Consider the following 20,380-nt stretch of genomic DNA (forward strand, 5'->3'; position numbering starts at 1 on the left):
TTGCATTAACAGCTTTTTCAGTATTAGACAAAGGCATTTCGACTTTTAATGTAGCAAAATATTTCACGAACTTTGATGAAGTAATAGATTCTGTCGCAGAAAGGAAAGTACTCCATGTAAAGCTGTAGCAAGATTAAAGAGAAAAAAATCTAGGAGCTAAGGATTGAAGAAGTGTGTATTGTCTTGCTTGTCTCGTGTCTTTACTGGGTTTATGTATCCTATATTTTATTTTATTTCACACAGGGCAGCAAGTTGTTAGCTGATAGGGAATAAAGAGTGCAAATTTTCTGAAGAGGGACCAGATTTCAAACCGGCCAATTGTAAGCAGGAGAGGACCACAGGACATTTTAATTTTCACTGTCCTGAATATGGTTTGATGGCATCCATTACAAAATATAAAATTCCACAGAGCAAAGCACACTGACGTACGAATTCTGTGTGAGGAGGCGAGGCACTGACCTTCGGCACACTTACGACCAAATAACATATCTTACATTTCCTCGAACACACACATTTTATGCATCAGACTCTTCAGAAAACTGTGCGCTACAAAATGCACATATTTTTGAAAGTTCAATTTTTTTAAATTTTTGACATCCTATCTCAAACACACAAGGGAGTGGCGGGGTATTGCACCGGTTCGGAAATATGGTATATCCGGGGCTGATGCGCAGAGCAGTCTGAGTTACAGTGGGGTAGTGGGTAGTCTCCACGTGACCCGTGTTTACATTTAGTGATTCTGCTGTTTTCGTTTACTGCTCTCATGTCAAATGAAAAAAAAAACAGATTTCTGATTTCCACCTTTCTGACAGTCAAGCAGAACGATGAAGTTATTTTTGTCGGTTTGCTTAAGAAATTTTCTTTTTAATTCCACACACTGGTCGCTGCATTTCAAGTGCATGTTTTCAACTTCTAGCACGTATGGCATGATGCCATAATAAAGAACCAAACATGGGATAACACAGTAGTGGTACTCCAAGAAAATTTACATCCCGAAAACTACATTGAAAAGCTTAATATCAGGTCGTGGCCTACTTAACTGGGAATATGGACATACAAATGTGCACTTTAAATGTGGACATTTTAGTATGGGTCTCAAAATTCCGATGCTCTTGAAGTATCCTGTGATGTTTTGTTTATTCTGTGAAATAATGTACGATCTTTTAATGTTTTACACGTATGAACATACGGACTCCCTGCAACATTGTAGCTGCGCAAGCGCGGTGACACCTGTCATCTGGCACTCTCTGGCAACTACGGAAAGGAACCTATTTCTAACAGGTCATGTGAAAATATTCCGAATGGTGGTTTTTAAAGCGTTACCATCAAAGTACCATTCTGGCAGTTACAACGGAGCTATGTGCGATAATGTACGACGAATTTCTTAAATCACAAAGCATTTGACTCTTATTTAAAAATCAACTCTTTGATGACGAGCCATTTAGATGAATTTCGGGCCCAGAAGATCAGACATTTAAGTCGTTATTAAAAATTTTACGATCACATTTGTGTGATATAGCTTAAATTGTAATACGCGCATAAGAGACCAACATTGTATGTGAAAGGTTAGCTTCTCTTGCAGCGTATTAATCTTACAGACCAATATTATATGTGTAAGCTTTGCGTTTCGTGTAGCAACACTATGTATATTAATTTAAACCATTTACTTTTTCTGTTTGTGCGTTCGCGCTGCTTAACAGTGATGTTGCTATTGGCTGACTACATTACATGCCCTAAGCTCTGAATACCCCACTGTCATCGGCTGGCGAGATCACGTGACATGAGCTGTGGCTGGCTTACAAATGCGCATCGCAATCTCGATTTCAGTGCTTCGGAAAGTAACGTGCGGTGTTTGGTGGAATTCGAATTTATACTTTCGTAATACGAAAATATGCAGCCTATATGTTGCTGCACATAAAGATCTTTCCAAAACGCGTTTTTTCCGTGTGTTTAGTTTTATAAAGCGCCGGGAAATTGTACTCCCGTGTATAAAACCATAATCATTCAAAGGACTTATACAGTTCCAAGAGAAAATATACTGTCAGTTAACGGGGAAAAAGTATGTTTTCACCCGGGAGAAAGTGTATTTTTAACCGGGAAATCTGGGAGAAATCCGGGAATTTTTTTTCCTTGTCCACGTATACACCCTGATAAGGTTTCTCTCGACAAATCGGTATCCACTGAAACCCACACTATCTTCACTGTAACTGCTGTTATTTTATCATGCTAATCCATTTTTACTGAAAACATATGCAGTTCAGTTGGTCTCACTCCATTATAGGCGAGCCTTGCACCATTGCTTCAGTTGCAACTGTTTCCCCCAATGGAAACAAAATTACACTTAGTTATACTGTGGATTGCCAAAGATCTACCTTAGCGTGATGTTTGTTGAGAAAGTATAACCTGAGCATTTTTGAATAACCTTCGCCTGTGCGTGGCAGTACCTCCAGCCATTCTCCAAACTTAGTTTTCTCAACTGAAAACTCCAATTCTGCCATACCCAATGATTCCACACTATTATTGCCAACCTCCATAACCTATACCTTGGTGGCCCCAGAGTCTTCTTTCTCATGAGGTCTGGACTGATAAGATATGTGCTCCCCTGTGACTAGTAAAAGTCTCTGCTGCCACTCATCAGGCCCACAGCATTCAGTTTGTGCACTAACTTGTGCAGTGTTATGTTATGGTCTATTGGGGCTCCCTTCTGATGCTTCTGTATGTGTCTAATGGCTACTTCCCTTACCGGTGCTTCCCAGCTTTTCTACTTCTATAGATGCCCACTGGTCCACACATTACACGCATAGCACTCTGATTGTTGACATTACTTCATTCTGTGCCCCTCCTGACCACATTTGTAACAATTGATTTCAGAAGTGAACACTCAGTGACCCACTCTTTGCTTTGTTGCCGATATCCACGTCCTCTATATGTGTTTAGAGCCTAAGAGCTGATGCTGGATTTTCCATTAGTACCCTCCGTGACATCTCTGCGGGTACACAATGCAGAAAAACGTCCACTGCACTGTTGTACGTCTGCTGGCCACTGTGGCCGAATGATTCTAGGTGCTTCAGTCCAGAACCGTGCTGCAGCTATGGTCGCAGGTTCGAATCCTGCCTCGGGCAGGGATGTGTGTGATGTCCTTAGGTTAGTTAGGTTTAAGTAGTTCTGAGTCTAGGGGACTGATGGCATCAGATATTAAGTCCCATAGTGCTTAGAGCCATTTGAAACAGTTGTTGTATGTCTCTTGCAACAATACCCTACTAGCTTCTGCATTTTGGGTCTGTAACATATGTCTTTGTATTCAGTTTACAGATTCTATCTGAGAATGACTTCATAGACTTGCTGTGCCACATTGACAAAGTACTTGGTCTCTCCTGAAAGAACCATGCACTATTTTTCTTTTCGCACTGCTGGCACAGTCCAGCGGCCCACTCCTGAAAACGTTTGCGCCTTACTCGAGGTCTCGTGGTACACAACATATGCTTTGGCATCACCTGCTACATGTTAGCAACATGCAGAGTTATTTCTCCTGACCACCCATGCACTTCTGCAGCATCCCTAACATTCTTAATAAAAATTGTCACATCCTGCAGTGTCTTGCCCGAGGAGTGTTTAATTAATGTGACAACTGCCGAGCCATATGGGACAGAAGGCACCCCCAATGCAGACTTATTTTTATCTAACTCCTCTTGCAGCTGAACCCAACTCACTTTCCCAGCTTCTAACTCACAGGTAAATTAAAAATTTCTCTGCCTCTTGAGCTCCAGCTTCTTTGTTAATGTGTGCACTCATTGAGTTAAAGCAGCAGTCACTTTGGTGGTGGTACTAGTAGCATATGTTTCTACCACATACTCTAGTTCTTCCTTAATTCAGGTATTGAACAAAAAAATGCAGACTCCCCTTTAATCACCCTACACACATAAATTTAACCACAAATCAATTCTTATGGTGAATCATCACCTACCTGCACTTATTACAGCTGCTAGCCACATGACCAGTTTGCCTACACACAGGGCAAGTAGCTGCTACAACTGTGGCACATGGGAAATTGTGTCCAGGCAAATTACAAATTACTTCTGGTGCTAAAGTATCGTGTCCACTATTATCTCTAAACACAAATAAGTCCACAGGTTCCTCTGGCTTCACAAAAGTAGCTCTAAACATTATGTACTCTTATCCCACACAGTTTATTCTGACAACAAGAGCAAACACCAAAAATAATATAAATAAAACTAGATTCACTGCACCACATTGTGCTGAGCTGTTGCCACCAAATCCACATAAAGTGCTACCGCCTCACTCACCATTCACCAAAACCATCTCTCTCACCCAACCATAGTGCTTGACGTGGACGAACACTGTGAAGACAACTCTATCTCAGGGGTCTTAATGTGCCAGGATGACAGAGATATGGTTTGGGGGGAGGGGTGAATCATGCTGGGCTGCGCGGAAATACATAGGTGAGCCTGGCATCGACTTCATTCCATTGAAGAATACACAGTGCCTGTGATGATCCAGGTGATGGCAGCGCAATGTGCGTATGTGTGTCAGCACCAACGCCGACACCAGGTTCAGCCGCCCCAGCGCCTGGCCACTCCATGCTCGAGGTCATAACGGCTCCTCTCCTTGCTCAGCAGTCTGACGACTGACAGCATTTGTCAGCCGAGCCAGAAGCCTCATGCCTGCCCACCTGGAGTGCGGCTGCCTTTTCCCTCTAGTGCTGTTTGTGGTCACCATGCAGAGCACAGCACCCTTGTAGCAGAGCCTCAGCAGCTCCAGTCGCCTGCCCAGGACAGCTCAGTCGGTAATAGAGGACAGTCTTGCCCCAGGAAGTCACAATATCACACCCAAGCTCCAGCCTTGCAGCCAGCAGTTTACAGTCCATATATTTTCTGTCAGATTGTGATAAAATTTCAAAGTGGTGCAATGATTGGTAGCTTGATTTAAATGTTCAGAAATATAAAATTGTGTGCTTCAAAAAATGAAAAAAAGAGAACTTTGTATTCTATCACTGTAATGTCAGTGATTTGCAGTAGGAATCGACCAACTCTTACAAATACCTGGGAAAAACACTTTCTGGGGATATGAAATGGAATGAATACATAGGCTCAGTCATGTGTAAAACAAGTGACAGACTTTGGTTTGTTGGTAGAATACTGGAGAAATGCAATCAGATTACAAAGGAGACTGCTTACAAATCACTCGTGTGACACATTCTAGAATATTTTTCATGGACTAACAAGGGATATTGAATGTGTATAGAGAAGGGCAGCATGAATGGTCACAGGTTTGTTTCACCTGTAGGAGAGTGTCACAGAGACACTGAAGTAATTGAACTGGCAGACTCTTGAATAATATGAAAACTATCCCAAGAAAGTCTACATATAAAGTTTCAAGAACTGACTTTAAATGATGACTCTTACATTGCTCACATAGGGATCATGTGAACAAGATTAGATTAATTACAGCACACACAGAGGCATTTAAACGTACTTCCTGCGTTCCATATGTGAATGGATCAGGAAAAAACCCTAATAACTGGTATAATGAGGTGTACCCTCTGCCATGCACTTCACACTGGTTTGCAGAGTGTAGATGGAGATGTAAATGCAGATGTAGACTGTGTTCATAAGTTGTAAATCTTGAGACCTACAGATATTGGGGGTGTTAAGAAAAATGGAATCATGTTCAGTCTATTGGTCAAAGTGATGTCTGTGTCTGTGGGAGAGTATGCTGCAATTTTTGTGGGAGACTACTAGAATGACTGCGTGACTGGTTTCCAGATGGTTATGTGAAAGTTATTTATAATAAATACACCAGAAAGGAGCATTATTGGAGGAAATAGTAACAGCACAAATCTAGAGATTCTCCTCACAATCAAGGAAGTTATGTATGTGCAAAATTTAGGTCTGGACAAAAAATTAATGTGAAAATTGTGGCATTGAATTCTCTGTAAATTGAGGTTTGCATGCTCAAAACTCTACTCTTCCTTCCTTACTATGAGCTCTCACGCTTTTCTCACACACAAGACTTATGTGTTACAGTAATCCTCATCATTACTTGGATATGGCCGTATTTCTTGACATTCTGGAATATTACCAGATTTCAACTGTTTCTTAGTTTCATTGGGTGATTGCATTTTGTTATTGCTTTGTTTTTAGCTAGCAGAATTACACCAAACTGTGGAAGAGAGGGAGCATCAAATACAGTCAGAGCATCTGAGGAGTCAGTACATTATTAAACGTCTGCAGAGAGAAAATAATGAACTAAAAGAAGAAATTTGTAAATTGAAGAATAATGGAAATTTATTTAAGAAAGTGAGTATTATATGTTTGAGCTTACTTTGACAGCAGAAGTATTGAATATCTTTTATTTTGAATATAACAATATTATGAAAAGGAAAGTTGCTATGCACCATATACTGGAGATACTGAGTCACAGATAGGCAGAACAAAAAGACTGCCACAAATAAAGCTTTTGGCCCATAAGGCCTTCATCAACAACACACGCACACGCACGTGCACACGACTGCAGTCTCAGGCAACTGAAACCACACTGCGAGCAGCAACACCAGTGCATGATGGGAGTAGCAATTGGGGGGATAGTTCAGTAAGGGTGTAGGGGTGGCAGACAGTGAAGTGCTGTAGGTTAGATGGTGGGCAGGGGAGAGGTGAGGGGGGGGGGGGGGGTAGCGGAAAAGGAGAGAAGTAAAAATACTAAAATACTAAGTGTGATGGTGGAATGACAGCTGTGTAGTGCTGGAATGGGAACAGGGAAGGGGATGGATGGTTGAGGACAGTGACTAACAAAGACAGAGGCCAGGAGGGTTACGGGAATGTAGGATGTATTTCAGGGAAAGTTCCCACCTGCGCAATTCAGGAAAGTTGGTGTTGGTGGGAAGGATCCGTATGGCACAGGCTGTGAAGTACTCACTGAAATGAAGGATGTCATGTTTGGCAGTGTGCTCAGCAACAGGGTGGTCCACTTGTTTTATGGCCACAGTTTGTCGGTGGCCATTCATGCGGACAGACAGCTTGTTGGTTGTCATGTCCACACAGAATGCAGCACAGTGGTTACAGCTCAGCTTGTAGATCAAAGGACTGTTTTCACAGGTAGCCCTGCCTCTGATTGGATAGGTGGTGATTGTGACTGGACTGGAGTAGGTGGTGGTGGGAGGATGTATGGGACAGGTCTTGCATCTAGTACTGGGGTATGAGCCATGAGGTAAGAGGTTGGAAGCAGTGGTTGTGTAAGGATGGATGAGCATATATTGTGTAGGTTCAGTGGGCAGTGGAACACCACTGTTGGAGAGGTGGCAAGAATAGTGGGCAGGACACTTCTCATTTCAGGGCACAATAAGGGGTAGTCGAAACTCTGGCAGAGAATGTAATTAAGTTGCTCCAGTCCTGTATCATACAGAGTTATGAGGGGAATACTCCTCTGTGGCCGGACAGTGGGACTTCAGGAGGTGGAGGAGGACTGGAAAAATAAAGCACTGGATATTTGTTTTTCTACAAGGTTGGGAGGATAACTAAGTTCTGCGAAGGCTTCCGTGAGACCTCCGATGTATTTCGAGAGGGATCGCTCGTTACTGCAGATGCGATGACCACAGGTGCTAGGCTGTACGGAAGGGACTTCTTGGTATGGAATGGGTGGCAGCTGTCGAAGTGGAGGTATTGCTGGTGGTTAGTAGGTTTGATATGGATGGAGGTACTGATGTGGCCATCTTTGAGGTGGAGATCAACATCTACGAAGGTGGCTTGTTGGGTTGAGTAGGAACAGGTAAAGCAAATGGGGGAGAAGTTGTTGAGGTTCTGGCAGAATGTAGATAGGGGTGTCCTCACCCTCAATCCACATTGCAAAAATGTCAACAATGAATCTGAACCAGGTGAGGGGTTTAGGATTCGGGGTTTATAGGAAGGATTCCTCTATACGGCTCATGAATAGGCTGGCATAGGATGGTGCCATGCAGGTACCTACAGCCATATGCAGGATTTGTTTGTGGGTAATGCGTTCAAAGGAGAAGTAATTGTGGGTGAGGGTAAAGTTTTTCATGGCGTCAATGATCTTATTACCCGGAACTTACCCTCTTGTATAAAAGATACCAGCCCTTTCCTCCACTGACTCTCCACAGTTCCTGTCTGTTTACCATATGGTACCCCGCTCACCACTATTGATGCCACCTCCCTTTACACGAACATTCCTAATGCCCATGGCCTGACCACTATTTAACATTGCCTTTCCCAACGCCTGATGGATCCCAAACTAACAACTTCCTTCCTAGTCACTTTTCAGGCTCTCAACAGGTTTTTATTCATCAGTTTTTATCTGACAGGTTGTTCAGGGTTTGAGTTGGTACTTTACTCAGCTCTGTGTGGTTCCAAGAGAATGCATCCCACAGGACTCTGTAGGAAGCATTCTTCCACATCGTCATCAGTGGGCTAGTGACCATTGCTCAACCAAGCACTGTGTGTCGTCAGCTTTTGCATTTCGTACAGCTCCCACTGTGTAGCCTCAGCTAAAAGCCGGCCCCAAGGTGTCATCCAGAGGGCCCCTAATTGGACTTTTACCCATGGTTTCCAGTTCTCTCCTACAAAAATGTGGATATTGCATTTCTGTTGCCGTACCACAGTCCATCCTGAACCAAAACTCTGTTTGGGTACCCAGCCCTTGGACGTTGTTGTGAAGTCCCATTTTTTTTTTGGGCTGTCTTCAATATGAAGCTGACTTGGCTGCATCATATTCATCAACTAAAGACTCTCTGTATCTGGAAACTTGACATCTCTCCTCCTTTACCCACATCTCTTGGAGTCCAGAGCATGCAACACTTCTCCATATTTGCCGAGCCATGTTTATGGCATGGTGGCACCTTCAACTTTGTGTCTGTTAGAACCTGTCCATCACTGTGCATTTGAGTGGTCACTGGTGCTTTCCGGACTAATACCATAGACCAGGGATGGCCAAGAACTGTACATGCATGCAGATCTCTCTTGTCTGGCTGCACACCACCACCACCACCACCACCACCACAACTGAGAGGGGCAGTGGGCCAACTGCATAGAAGATAAACCTGAGAAAGTTGATTCATTGGGGAAAATGCACTATGGATCACTATCACTATTATGATCACCTCTGCTGTTACAATCTCATGTTTTTCATACATGTGATCAACTGGGTGACCTACTATTGCCCACATAAAACTTTGAATATGGCGGAAAGATATATCATTCAGAGACCTTACACTCCAGAAATACAAGGTGCTATGTGTTAATCTTGAATGTCAAGGTGTACGTTTTTTGTCTGACATGTGCGTAAAGGTCCTAAAGTTAACCATACAGATACAGGCACTTTAAGAGAAAGTTAAAGCTATGCTGTGTATGTCTGACATAAAACCTTATGTCCTGCTCTACATGAGGTGTATCTGGTGTTTACGTTTGGTCGTACGTCATCCTTTCGTACGGCAGACCCAAAATGTGGAAACTGCAGACAATGACTCTCTGGGAACAACTGCATTTGTGTGCCAGTTGTACAGAACATTATCCTCCTTGTTCACTAGTTTACCCAGTCTTCAACAATAAAAAGAATATGCAAGAATATAAATCAGTTGACCACTTGTCATGTATCGAGGCAAGAAAAAAATTATGATTGCCTGCATGCTTTTGACATGGTGACCCATTACACCAAAGTTGCATCCATCACACTGCTTACTTCAGTTTTTTTCCAAAGCAGGTCTACAACCACACTCCACTCCATTGACACCATCTGCAGGAACCACTTCCCATACCCGGTCAGAGTCCGCAGCTCGTTTTCTAGTGGCTAGCGTTGCTCCCTCTGGATCACGGGGTCCTGGGTTAGATTCCCTGCCAGGTTGGGGATTTTCTCTGCCTGGGTACTGGGTATTTGTGTTGTCATCATCATAATCATCATCATCATCATTCGTGGCTAGATTGGATTGTGAAAAAATTGGACTTTGTAAGACTTGGGACTTTGTACAGGTGCTGATGACTGTGCAGTTGAGTGCCCCACAAACCAAACATAATCATCATCATAATAATATCCGGTCGGAGAAGCAGCTTGTCCCTCCAGCATCTACTGGTGACAGGGCTCCCTCTCGGTATGCCTCTTCTCAGAAACAAACAATTCACAAGCCAAAAGTCAGTGACTGAAGGATCTGTGGCACGAGTGTCTCAGGGCTGCCCACACTTCATCTCTTGGATAAGCTCTTGCAAGAGTATGACACCAAAAGCTGCAAAAGAGGAGGAGGAGGAGGAGTAGGGTACTGCAGTGATCTCAGAGTCTCCAGATCTCCCCACAGCATCGGATTCTGAGCCAATGTTGATATATGTTAGCTGGCCCACACTGGTGACCGGCTGTGCTCCTGTGACATAACTGGTACTCCTGGTTGCTCCACAGCTAACCAGGATTCCTTCAATGTGCTGATCCACTGTAACAGCAGTGGATATAATTCAGTCACCTGTTAAAACTGCAACAGCTAATTTCTTCTTATTCTGCAGTCTGTATCATCCTCCAAGAATTTCATGTCACTGATAACCATTCCCCAACAATTTATGGTTACCATGCTTTCTGTCAGAATCACACTGGCACTGGGGGCAACTGGAGGGGTCTGTACTTTGGTTCGCACACACATTATCAGCGAGTGGATTTTCCTGTGCACCACACTGGAAGCAATAGCTGTGTGAGTGGAAACTTCCCAGCTATCACCGTTTGTAACATTGATTTACCTCCCTTAAGATGACTGCCTTAATCCAACAGTTCTTTCCCCCTTTTCTCGCACTAGGGTATTTCAGTGAGCACCATCTCATGTGGGGACGTAACACTTTATCTGGTAGAGGCCTCGTGATTGACCAGCGTCTTCCTGATATTCATTTGTGCCTCATCATTGATGTTGTGCCTACCCACTTCACTGCAGTTCATGGCACCTTTTTGGCCATCGACCTTACAAGCTATTCCCCCAGTCTCTTGGCTTCACTACATTATGGTTCCATGATGATCCTTGCATCAGTGACCACTTCCCAGTGATCCTGTCACTTCCTTGTCACTGCCTGACAGACCAATTACCATGGCTCTTCGTAGTGCCAACTGCCAGCCAATTATATGCCTCTGCTGTCACCTTTACCCCCACTCTGTCAAACTGCTTTGACGAGGCTGTGGAAGCTGTCTCGGACAAAGTCACCCATGCTGTTGAAACTGCTATTACTTCTACAGGCACGCTTCACAACCGGGCAGTCCCATGGTGGACCAAACACATTCCAACAGCTATTCATGATCATCATAGGGGCCTGCAACATTTCAGGGGCATGCTTGATGGGCTGCCCTGTTCACTTTTAAGTGACTCTGCACTAAGGCTTGCAAGCTAATTAAGCACAAGAAGAAGGAATATTAGGAATGCTCAGTCTATTCTTAGGGAACATATGCCTCTCTCTCCCAGGTGTGGGCAAAGCTCCATCATCTACAGAGCTGCCAAAGGTCAGCAACTGCTGTTGTTTTGTCTAATGATACATTATGTGATCAAAAGTATCCGGACACCCCCAAAAACATAAGTTTTTCATATTAGGTGCATTGTGTTGCCACCTACTGGCAGGTACTCCATATCAGCAACTTCAGTAGTCATTAGACATCGTGAGAGAGCAGTATGGGGTGCTCCGTGGAACTCACGGACTTCAAACGTGGTCAGGTAATTGAGTGTCACTTGTGTCGTACGTCTGTATGCGAGATTTCCACACTCCTTAACATCCCTAGTTCCACTGTTTCCGATGTGATAGTGAAGTGGAAACATGAAGGAACACGTACAGCACAAAAGAGTACAGTCCAGCCTCATCTGTTGACTTAAGAGGGTCGTAACGTGTAATAGGCAGACATCTATGGAGACCATCACACAGGAATTCCAAACTGCATGGAAGTGAGAAAACTTGGATTTCATGGTCGAGCGGCTGCTCGTAAGCCACACATCATGCCGGTAAATGCCAAATGACGCTGACCCTGATTCAATTCATAACCAGATGATCCAATATCTGAATATTATTCAAAGTCCACATTTACACAAGACATTAGAACATATTTGGCTCGCAGGTGTCTTGCCTTTGAAATGTAAAGATAATATGATTGTCCCCATCCTTTGCCAGGCAAAAGCCCATCATATATCGACCAGTTAGCCTCACCAATATGCTCTGCTGAATGCTTGAAAGGATGGTAGCTGCAGATTACATTGGGTTCTTGAATCTCAGTGCCTTTTTTTACTCCCCTATCTGTGTAGTGTCCTTGAGAGATAATCCACAACAGACCATCAGATCAGGTTGAAAACAGCAACAAGACAAATTTTTCTGAACACCAGCTCCTCATCGCCGTCTTTCTCGACTTGCATAAGGCATACGACACTGCTTTGTGCCATCACATTTATTTATTTAGTTTACTTAAATTTATCCATGTTTTATGGAATGTTTTGAGAACTACAACTGTTTCGTAAGTTTATGAAATAATTTATAGTGCTTCAGTCATGTTTTTACTAATATTTAATAACCACAACACATTTTGGCAACATGCTGCCCTCAACAGGTTCATTCCAGTTACATTTATGTTATATTAATCTGGAGTGTGATTGTGTTAATTTGCTGTGTGTGCCAGTGATGTTATGTATCGACATACAGTCCTGTTTAGAAAGATAATATGCACACTGCTGGCCGCTGTGGCCGAACGGTTCTAGGTGCTTCAGTACGGAACCGCGCGACCGCTACAGTCACAGGTTCGAAACTTGCCTCGGGCATGGATGTGTGTGATGTCCTTAGGTTAGTTAGGTTTAAGTAGTTCTAAGTTCTAGGGGACTGATGACCTCAGATGTTAAGTCCCATAGTGCTCAGAGCTATAATATACACACTGAAATATATTTATCTTTCTGTACAGAATTTTATGTCAATACATAACCTCACTGGTACACAGAGCAAAGGAATGTAATCACACTTCGGCGTAATGTAATGTAAATGTCACTGGAATACACCTGATGATGGAAGCATGCTGCTGCAATGCATCATGATTATTAAATATTAGTAAAAAAGTGGCTGAAGCAGTATAAATTATTTTGTAAAAGCCACCACATTTTACTTACCCTCCATGAGTGGAGCTTTCGAGACTCCATAATAATTTTTTTCACTTTCTGTCCCACTGATGGTTCTGGACTAGAGTTGGCGCTTAAAACAGCTCTTTACAGGTCCAAGAGAATGGTGTCCCACAGGGCTCTCTGCTGAGTGTCAGTCTTCCACATTACCATCAATGGTCTAGTGAACATTGGTCACCCCCCTGCATTGTTTGTCAACAGCTTTTTCATTTGGTACAGCTCTCATTCTGTAACATCAGCTCCAAGGTGCCGTCCAAAGGGCCTCCACTTAGACTTTTTTCCATCGTTTCCAATTCTCTCATGCAAAAATGCGGGTCACTCATTTCTGTCATTGTACCAAAGTCATCATGACCAAGAAGACAACTTGGCTACCCAGCGCTTGGACATTGTTGCACAGTCCCATTTTTTGGGTTTCCTCTTTGATAAGAAGCTTAGTTGGGTGCCCCGTATTCGTCAACTGAAGCCTAGTTATATGTGGAGGCTTAATGCTCTGATTCCTTGCCCTGGTCTCATTCTGGCTGGACTATTGTAGCCAGCTTTATGACTCGGTGGCACCTCCAGCTTTGAAATTGTTAGACCCAGTCTATCATTATGGCATTTGACTGACCACTGGTGCCTTTGGGACTAGTCCCATAGACTAGGCATGGCCAAGAAGGATACATGTATGCAGATCTCTTTGGTCTGAGTTCATGCTTACACCACCACCACGACGCTATGCCATCTTAGTGGAATGGTGAGATAACAGCAAACGCATCACGTAAAGGGCAGCTCAATCATGCAAGGAATGCAGAATGGCTTGCATGTGGCTTGGTTTCATATTATGCTATATTAGAAAATTTGAATATCTGAAGCTGTTCACAACACATCATGAAGAGCAGTATTATACTGCTACTGATTGTTGGTACAAGAGAATACAGCTTATTATGAATTCCTCCATATTTTTTTCTAAAATGCCATCAATTATTATTTTTATGCACTTAGTCAGTGCAGCCACTTTAAGCGAGAAGGAAGTTCGAAATAATTAACAAATTACTCATCTGGTTCTTGTCACTCATCATCTGTAATCTGGGTCACTGAAAATTGTGGGTCGCTGAAAAACAATGCCTAGGTGGTATGTTTTAGGTAATTTTAAGTCTGACAGTTTTGGCACTGCATGATTAAATTTCTTCATTAATCCTTTTATTTGCTTCTTCTCATATGTCAGTATAATCTCTGAAATCTCTCCCCATTCTGGTATAATCCATTCATTTGAACATAACAACTTCATAATCACTTCTCCGTAACTACTTCTCGCGCCACTCCCTAACTACTACTATTCCATGACAACTATTTAACAACTACTTGAGCCATAACAGAGCAAACTAACTATGATTCGAAGTACAAAGATGCAAGAAGTCAGAGTACAGCAATGTTAAACCATATCGATTTACGTCCAGAGACATTAACGCACAGTTAGTTTTTTTCAAAATAAATCACAGAAATGGAAATAAGGACAATAATTTCAAATATAACAACAATTTCAAATCAAAATAGAAATATGAAAAATAATTACGTTTTCAGAAAATAAATCTTTTGTCAGTGTCATGTATTTTATGTCTGTTTATAAAAAAAGATTACTTAAGTTTTTTTATTCTGAATTATAATACAGAGTTCTAATTCTGTTGGAGAGTGTTGTCAGTTTAATGCTAGTATCAATTCTCTGATACATGATGGAAAACAGCAGCAATGACCAGTTCCATTACAACCTTTTTTGTATTAAAAAAGTCAGGTTTGCAACTGCGTTACACCAGTAATGTTGTGCGAGGCAAATTCTTACAAATTTAAGCTGAGATATAGAAACAGAGGCAGAAAGAAAGTCTCTTTCGAATGTTGTTAAGGATGGAGTGAATAATTATAAAAAAACTGAAAAAAAAACACCTAGTTTTAGTGCCTAGAACTTCTCCATCAGCAGTGCCCTGGCTACAACTCCCACCAAAATATATGGCAAATGAAATAAAATATCCATCATCACTTAATTATTTTTGGGTCACTGAAGACATAATAAAATTCGTATTTGATAGAAACTGTAGGCACCCTCATAGACACAGGCAATTAAACTGGTTTTCATCACTACCATTGTCACATAATAGTGACTTATTTAATTTCATTATTAAAAAACCTTCTCTCTCTCTCTCTCTCTCTCTCTCTCTCTCTCTCTCTCTCTCTCTCTCTGATGCAGATGTGGATATCACTTTTGCAGCCTTATTACAGACGCATGGGAACTCTTCCCAAGGAAAACCTTCATAGGGCTCCTGGACATTTTGTCTATCTTTATGTAGCATATGGCTGCATCACAAAAAATATTAAACTAAAAACTAATATCTAGGCCATGGAACTTGTCTATAGATGCCTCCATCATTATCAGGAACTTCGTGCGATTGCCAGGGTAAGCTCTCAAGAGGACATTCTTGGATTATATGGCAAACAGTCTGCTTTTCAGCATCACAATCACAACTTGGTAAGCAAGTTTCTTCCACTTCTACAGAGTCAGCACACCTTCCAGTTAAGAACCAAACAGATCTTGTATGGCGATGGCTTGGTCGATATGCATGGCATCTTAAGTTGTTCTGTCGTGGCAGTGATCTGTCATGTGTGTCTCCTGCAGTTGCTAGTATTAAAGCGATTTCCATCTTAACATTCTTCCATTTTCCACTGGTGGATGCTGAGAGTGAAGCCTACCTTTGCTGATGCTAGATGAACGGTATTTGGTCTTAAACTGAAAACTCATTCCAGGCATGCCTCTCCACTTAACCAACGTACTTTGCAGCAGTAAATAATGTCTCCATATCCTTTGTTTAATTCAGTCAGAAACTGTTGAAATTGACTGTGTGACTTTGGAAAATTTAAAATTTACTGTTCAGACTGCCAGTTTCATGATATGCTCCATCACTGAAAATTCAGCACAAAATCCTTCTTGATGTACGTAACAATGAATTCCATACACATCTTCTGTTGATCATTGTAGTTTTTTGTGCAACAGTGCTGCAAGCCCATTTTGTGCCTCTCACATCGCTGGCTCTCCACTGCTGGTAATTGAGACCAACATATTCCAATTCAGGTCAACTGTTACAACTGCCCTTTCAACAGTTTTTGCAAGTCAATACCTCTCATTGCATTACATTGGCACCAAGTCTAATAATTCTTCTATCATATGCAAATTGCTATCTACTTCATGAACATTAATCGCAAATTGTGCTGTGTCCAAAATGTCAGTTGATCTGTCAAGAGAAATTGAGAATACAATAATCTTGCTGGCATTGACCATAGACTGCCTGTAGACACTTGCTGCCATGACAGCTATGTGGCAAGTTGTTTCTCGTGACAGTCTAATTTTGGGAAGGTCTGTACATCTGTGGCGTCAAGAGTTCACTGCCTCAACAATGCGTTCTTTACTGAAGTCGCCATCGCTGAAAGGTTTATTTTATCTGACAGTTTTGCAGTATTTTATAGCTTACTTTTAATAACGAGCTGCTACCGTTAGTCGCCATCTAAAAAATAAGAAAAAAACAGAAGGAAACAACACATTTGCTATCTGCAAGCAAATACGTACAAATAGAAACAGCGCAAACAGAAACATTTTTATGAGTTACTCACATTGAGATGGCTGGCTGCACATCATTGCACCTTCTTACATTGGCCAGATCGTTTTCACTGTAATCGCCAACTAAACCTTCAAATTCCTTGTTCATTGTATTGTAATGCCGTTCTATAGAAAATTTGTGGTGCCTGCTCTTACCGGGTTGTCCTCTTGTTGTGATTATTTTGTTTGCTGCTAATGGGTGAAATGTAGCCAGATTCACACTACTTCAATATTTGCTGTTACAGCGAGTTTCATGCAAAACCTAGTAGTACAAGAATGTTGGTCTTAGTAATTGTATTTATACCGTAAAATTCAGTTCACTTGTTTCTTGTTGAATATTGTAGATCATCTCCATGTGATATGTTGATTTTGTTATGTCTGAGAGCATGTTGAGTCCGATTGGCTACAAAAATGTTATGGGTTTACATTCTTGTGCAATTCTAGTCAGACAAAAAATAGCTTCAGATGTGAGTTGCATTTTTAAGCTTCACTTTGTTCTTCTGTTGCTATCAGCTAGTTAGTATGTGCACATTCATGAATAACACCACAAATGAACAAAGAACTCATTACATCCCCCTTTTATCCTAACACACAACAGAATGGGCCATGTGACACTGCCCAGATACACAAAAGGCTGCAACACAAGCAAGTCCAAAGATGATAATGCGATACATTGATTATCGAAGTTAGATTTATGAAACTCTTCAAGTTACACTTTATATTCTAATTTTTTTATATCACTTCCTCAGATCTAAATGTGAAATAAATAACATGATTGGAAATGATTATTGTTAAAGTTGGCACTTAAATGTGAGACATAAAGGAGCAAAAATTTTAACTGGATTTAAATTAATGGGGTGGGTTTTATTGTTCGTATGTTGACAAGATAGTTTGTTAAGGTTTAATTGTGATGCGAAAACAAACAATTAGCATACTTCCAGAAAAAGTCATGTCAGCGTGAAGTCTTTAACTTTGAATATCGCAAGGTTCACTACTACGAGTATGGTCTTCTACTGTTTGTAACCAAACAATTTCTATAGGTCAGCTGCATTACAATCTCCCCCCTCCCCCGGGCTCTTGAGGACATGAACATGTGAGCAAAATTCTGATACTAGAATAATAGAACTGGCCAAAAGATGTAAATTTTGGAAAATATATATCCAATTTTTAAGAACATTTTTCTGAAAATACTTGGATTTTGAAGCCTGTGACCTGTGTTTCGCTGTGACAAACATATCTCAAAACATTAACAAATTCTTTACAAATTGAAACAAAACTTACAACAAGACTGACTCATTGATTTTGTGTTAAGCAAATAAAAATATCAAACTTTCAAATAATAAATAAGAAAACAAATATTTTAACAATAATCATCTTGGGTTGAAGCTCTCTTTTTCCGTGTTTGCTTTATCAATACGTATGTTTTTGGATAGGGTCCGCCTTCAGGAAAACACAATTTTGTTTTTTAACCCAAACGTGTTTCACTGCAGTTGCAGCATCTTCAGTGGGCTTTTATTTTTCATCTGTTAAAGATAAAGAATGTTTTTAAGTTGTAATTACAGATACTTGAAAAAACACATGAATTATGAATTCATACCTTTTTACCCCATAGTGTCTTTTTTTCTGATGTGTTGTGTTTCTACAGTGACTGTTTTGTTCCACAGTTCATAATCTGCAACCAGTAACATATTGAAGTAGATGAACTGTTGTTTTTGCTGAAGAACACAATTTCAAGAGATAAAACTACTAAGCAGATCACTTCTGCTGAAGCCAAAAAATAATGAAAGGCAACAAAACCCCTGTCTTTGCCACCTCACATTCTTTCATGGTGCAGAAAACTATTCCCAAGGCAGACGCTTCAACACAGACGATGCCTAGTGTGCCTGTATCCACCACAAGCACCTGTACTTGCACGTGCACATGTCAAAGGAAAATAGAGGGAGGACAAAGCAATCCAGGCAGCTGTTCCAGGAAAGACTAACAACAGTTCCACAGTGAGCATCCAGAAGGTACAAGAAAAGCATAGTGCATCTCATCATCCCCTTTCCCTCTCGTCCTTGAAAGGACAGGGTGCAGGGAAAGGCTCACGACGTCTGGGTCATGTCCTGAGAGCCGTCAGACACCATTCTTTCCCATCTGACTGATGAGGAGGATATCATGGAGTTAGATGCCTTGGGCCCAGGCAGCCTCTCCACTCCCCATCACTCTTGAAGTGCTTCACCTCTGCGGTGCAAGTATAGGGGTAAATTAAAACTGCACCGATCATGTGGCTTCCATATGACAGTGGAACATGATTGGGTTCAGGACTCAGATTGAGGAACTGAAACTCCTAGCACAGGCACATCCCTTGTGCTTTTGTTTACAAGAAATGCATTTTAAAGGTATACAGGGTGATCAAAAAGTCAGTATAAATTTGAAAACTTAATAAACCACGGAATAATGTAGATAGAGAGGAAAAAATTGACACACATGCTTGGAATGACATGGGGTTTTATTATAACAAAAAACAAATTTCACAAAATGTCCGACAGATGGCACTGGACAGCAATACATCAGGAACTGCTACCGTGACGGGTGAGAGGTACGTCGCTATGTTACAGAATCGCATCATCCCCAGCCTGGCTGATGAACACCTACTGGAACGTACGATGTTTATGCAGGATGGAGCTCCACCCCATATTGCTAGACGCGTGAAAGATCTCTCCCGTGTGTCGTTTGGTGATGATCGTGTGCTCAGCTGCCACTGTCGCCATGCTTGACGTCCCAGGTCCCCAGACCTCAGTTTGTGTGATTATTGGCTTTGGGGTTGCCTGAAGTCGCAAGTGTATTGTGGTCGACTGACATCTCTAGGGATGCTGAAAGACAACATTCGAAGCCAGTGCCTCACCATAACTCCGGACATGCTTTACAGTGCTGTTCACAACATTATTCCTCGACTACAGCTATTGTTGAGGAATGATGGTGGACATATTGACCATTTCCTGTAAAGACCATCATCTTTGCCTGGTCTTACTTTGTTATGCTAATTATTTCTATTCTGATCAGATGAAGCGCCATCTGTCGGAACCCCCTGCGGGTTCGGGGGTTAGAATAGGCCCGCGGTATTCCTGCCTGTCGTACGAGGCGACTAAAAGGAGTCTCACATGTTTCGGCCTTCTGTGATGGTCCCCTCTCGGGTTTGACCTCCATCTTTCTAAATTATTCCGAAGAGCGAGCCAATCGGGGAAGGGCGCCTTACATGGTGCACTGTATCCGTCGTGCAATTAGACCTTTAGCGGGCTTTCTCGTCGTTGCAATGGTGTCCCGCTCGTTTTCGATCTCTTGGGCGGGGATACGTCCCTGGGTGCGATTACCACGCTGCACTCTGCAGTGTTTCTCTTAACTGCGACGACGACCTTGGACATTTTTGCACCTAAGATCCAGCACGGTAGCCAGTCCGTTGTGGTGGGGCCGCCATGTACCCTCTTGGTTGTAGCCCCCTGACAACACAGGGATCGCTCTACTGATGCCTGCGCCGTTAACTCCCCACGTATGCCAAGGAGTAGATGCCTATCCTCCTTGGGTATCGGGACTCCCGGCAACGGCCATCCTGCCAGGTGGCCTTTGCTGTGGCTGGGTGGCGCCCGTGGGGA

At 42.2% G+C, this 20,380-nt stretch overlaps 1 protein-coding gene across 7 annotated transcripts in view; it reads left to right on the forward strand.

Annotated features, from left to right (window-relative positions):
- LOC124556688 (centromere protein J) overlaps nt 1-20,380 on the forward strand; it is a 288,468-nt gene that overhangs the window by 164,508 nt on the left and 103,580 nt on the right. For all 7 annotated transcript variants that reach the window (XM_047130658.1, XM_047130657.1, XM_047130659.1 and 4 more), the window contains one exon: nt 6,162-6,317. In XM_047130658.1, the coding sequence (XP_046986614.1) occupies nt 6,162-6,317 (156 nt within the window). The remainder of the gene's footprint in view (nt 1-6,161; nt 6,318-20,380) is intronic.

This window comes from Schistocerca americana, chromosome X (genome assembly GCF_021461395.2).
Source record: "Schistocerca americana isolate TAMUIC-IGC-003095 chromosome X, iqSchAmer2.1, whole genome shotgun sequence".
NCBI classification, from domain to species: Eukaryota; Metazoa; Arthropoda; class Insecta; order Orthoptera; family Acrididae; genus Schistocerca; species Schistocerca americana.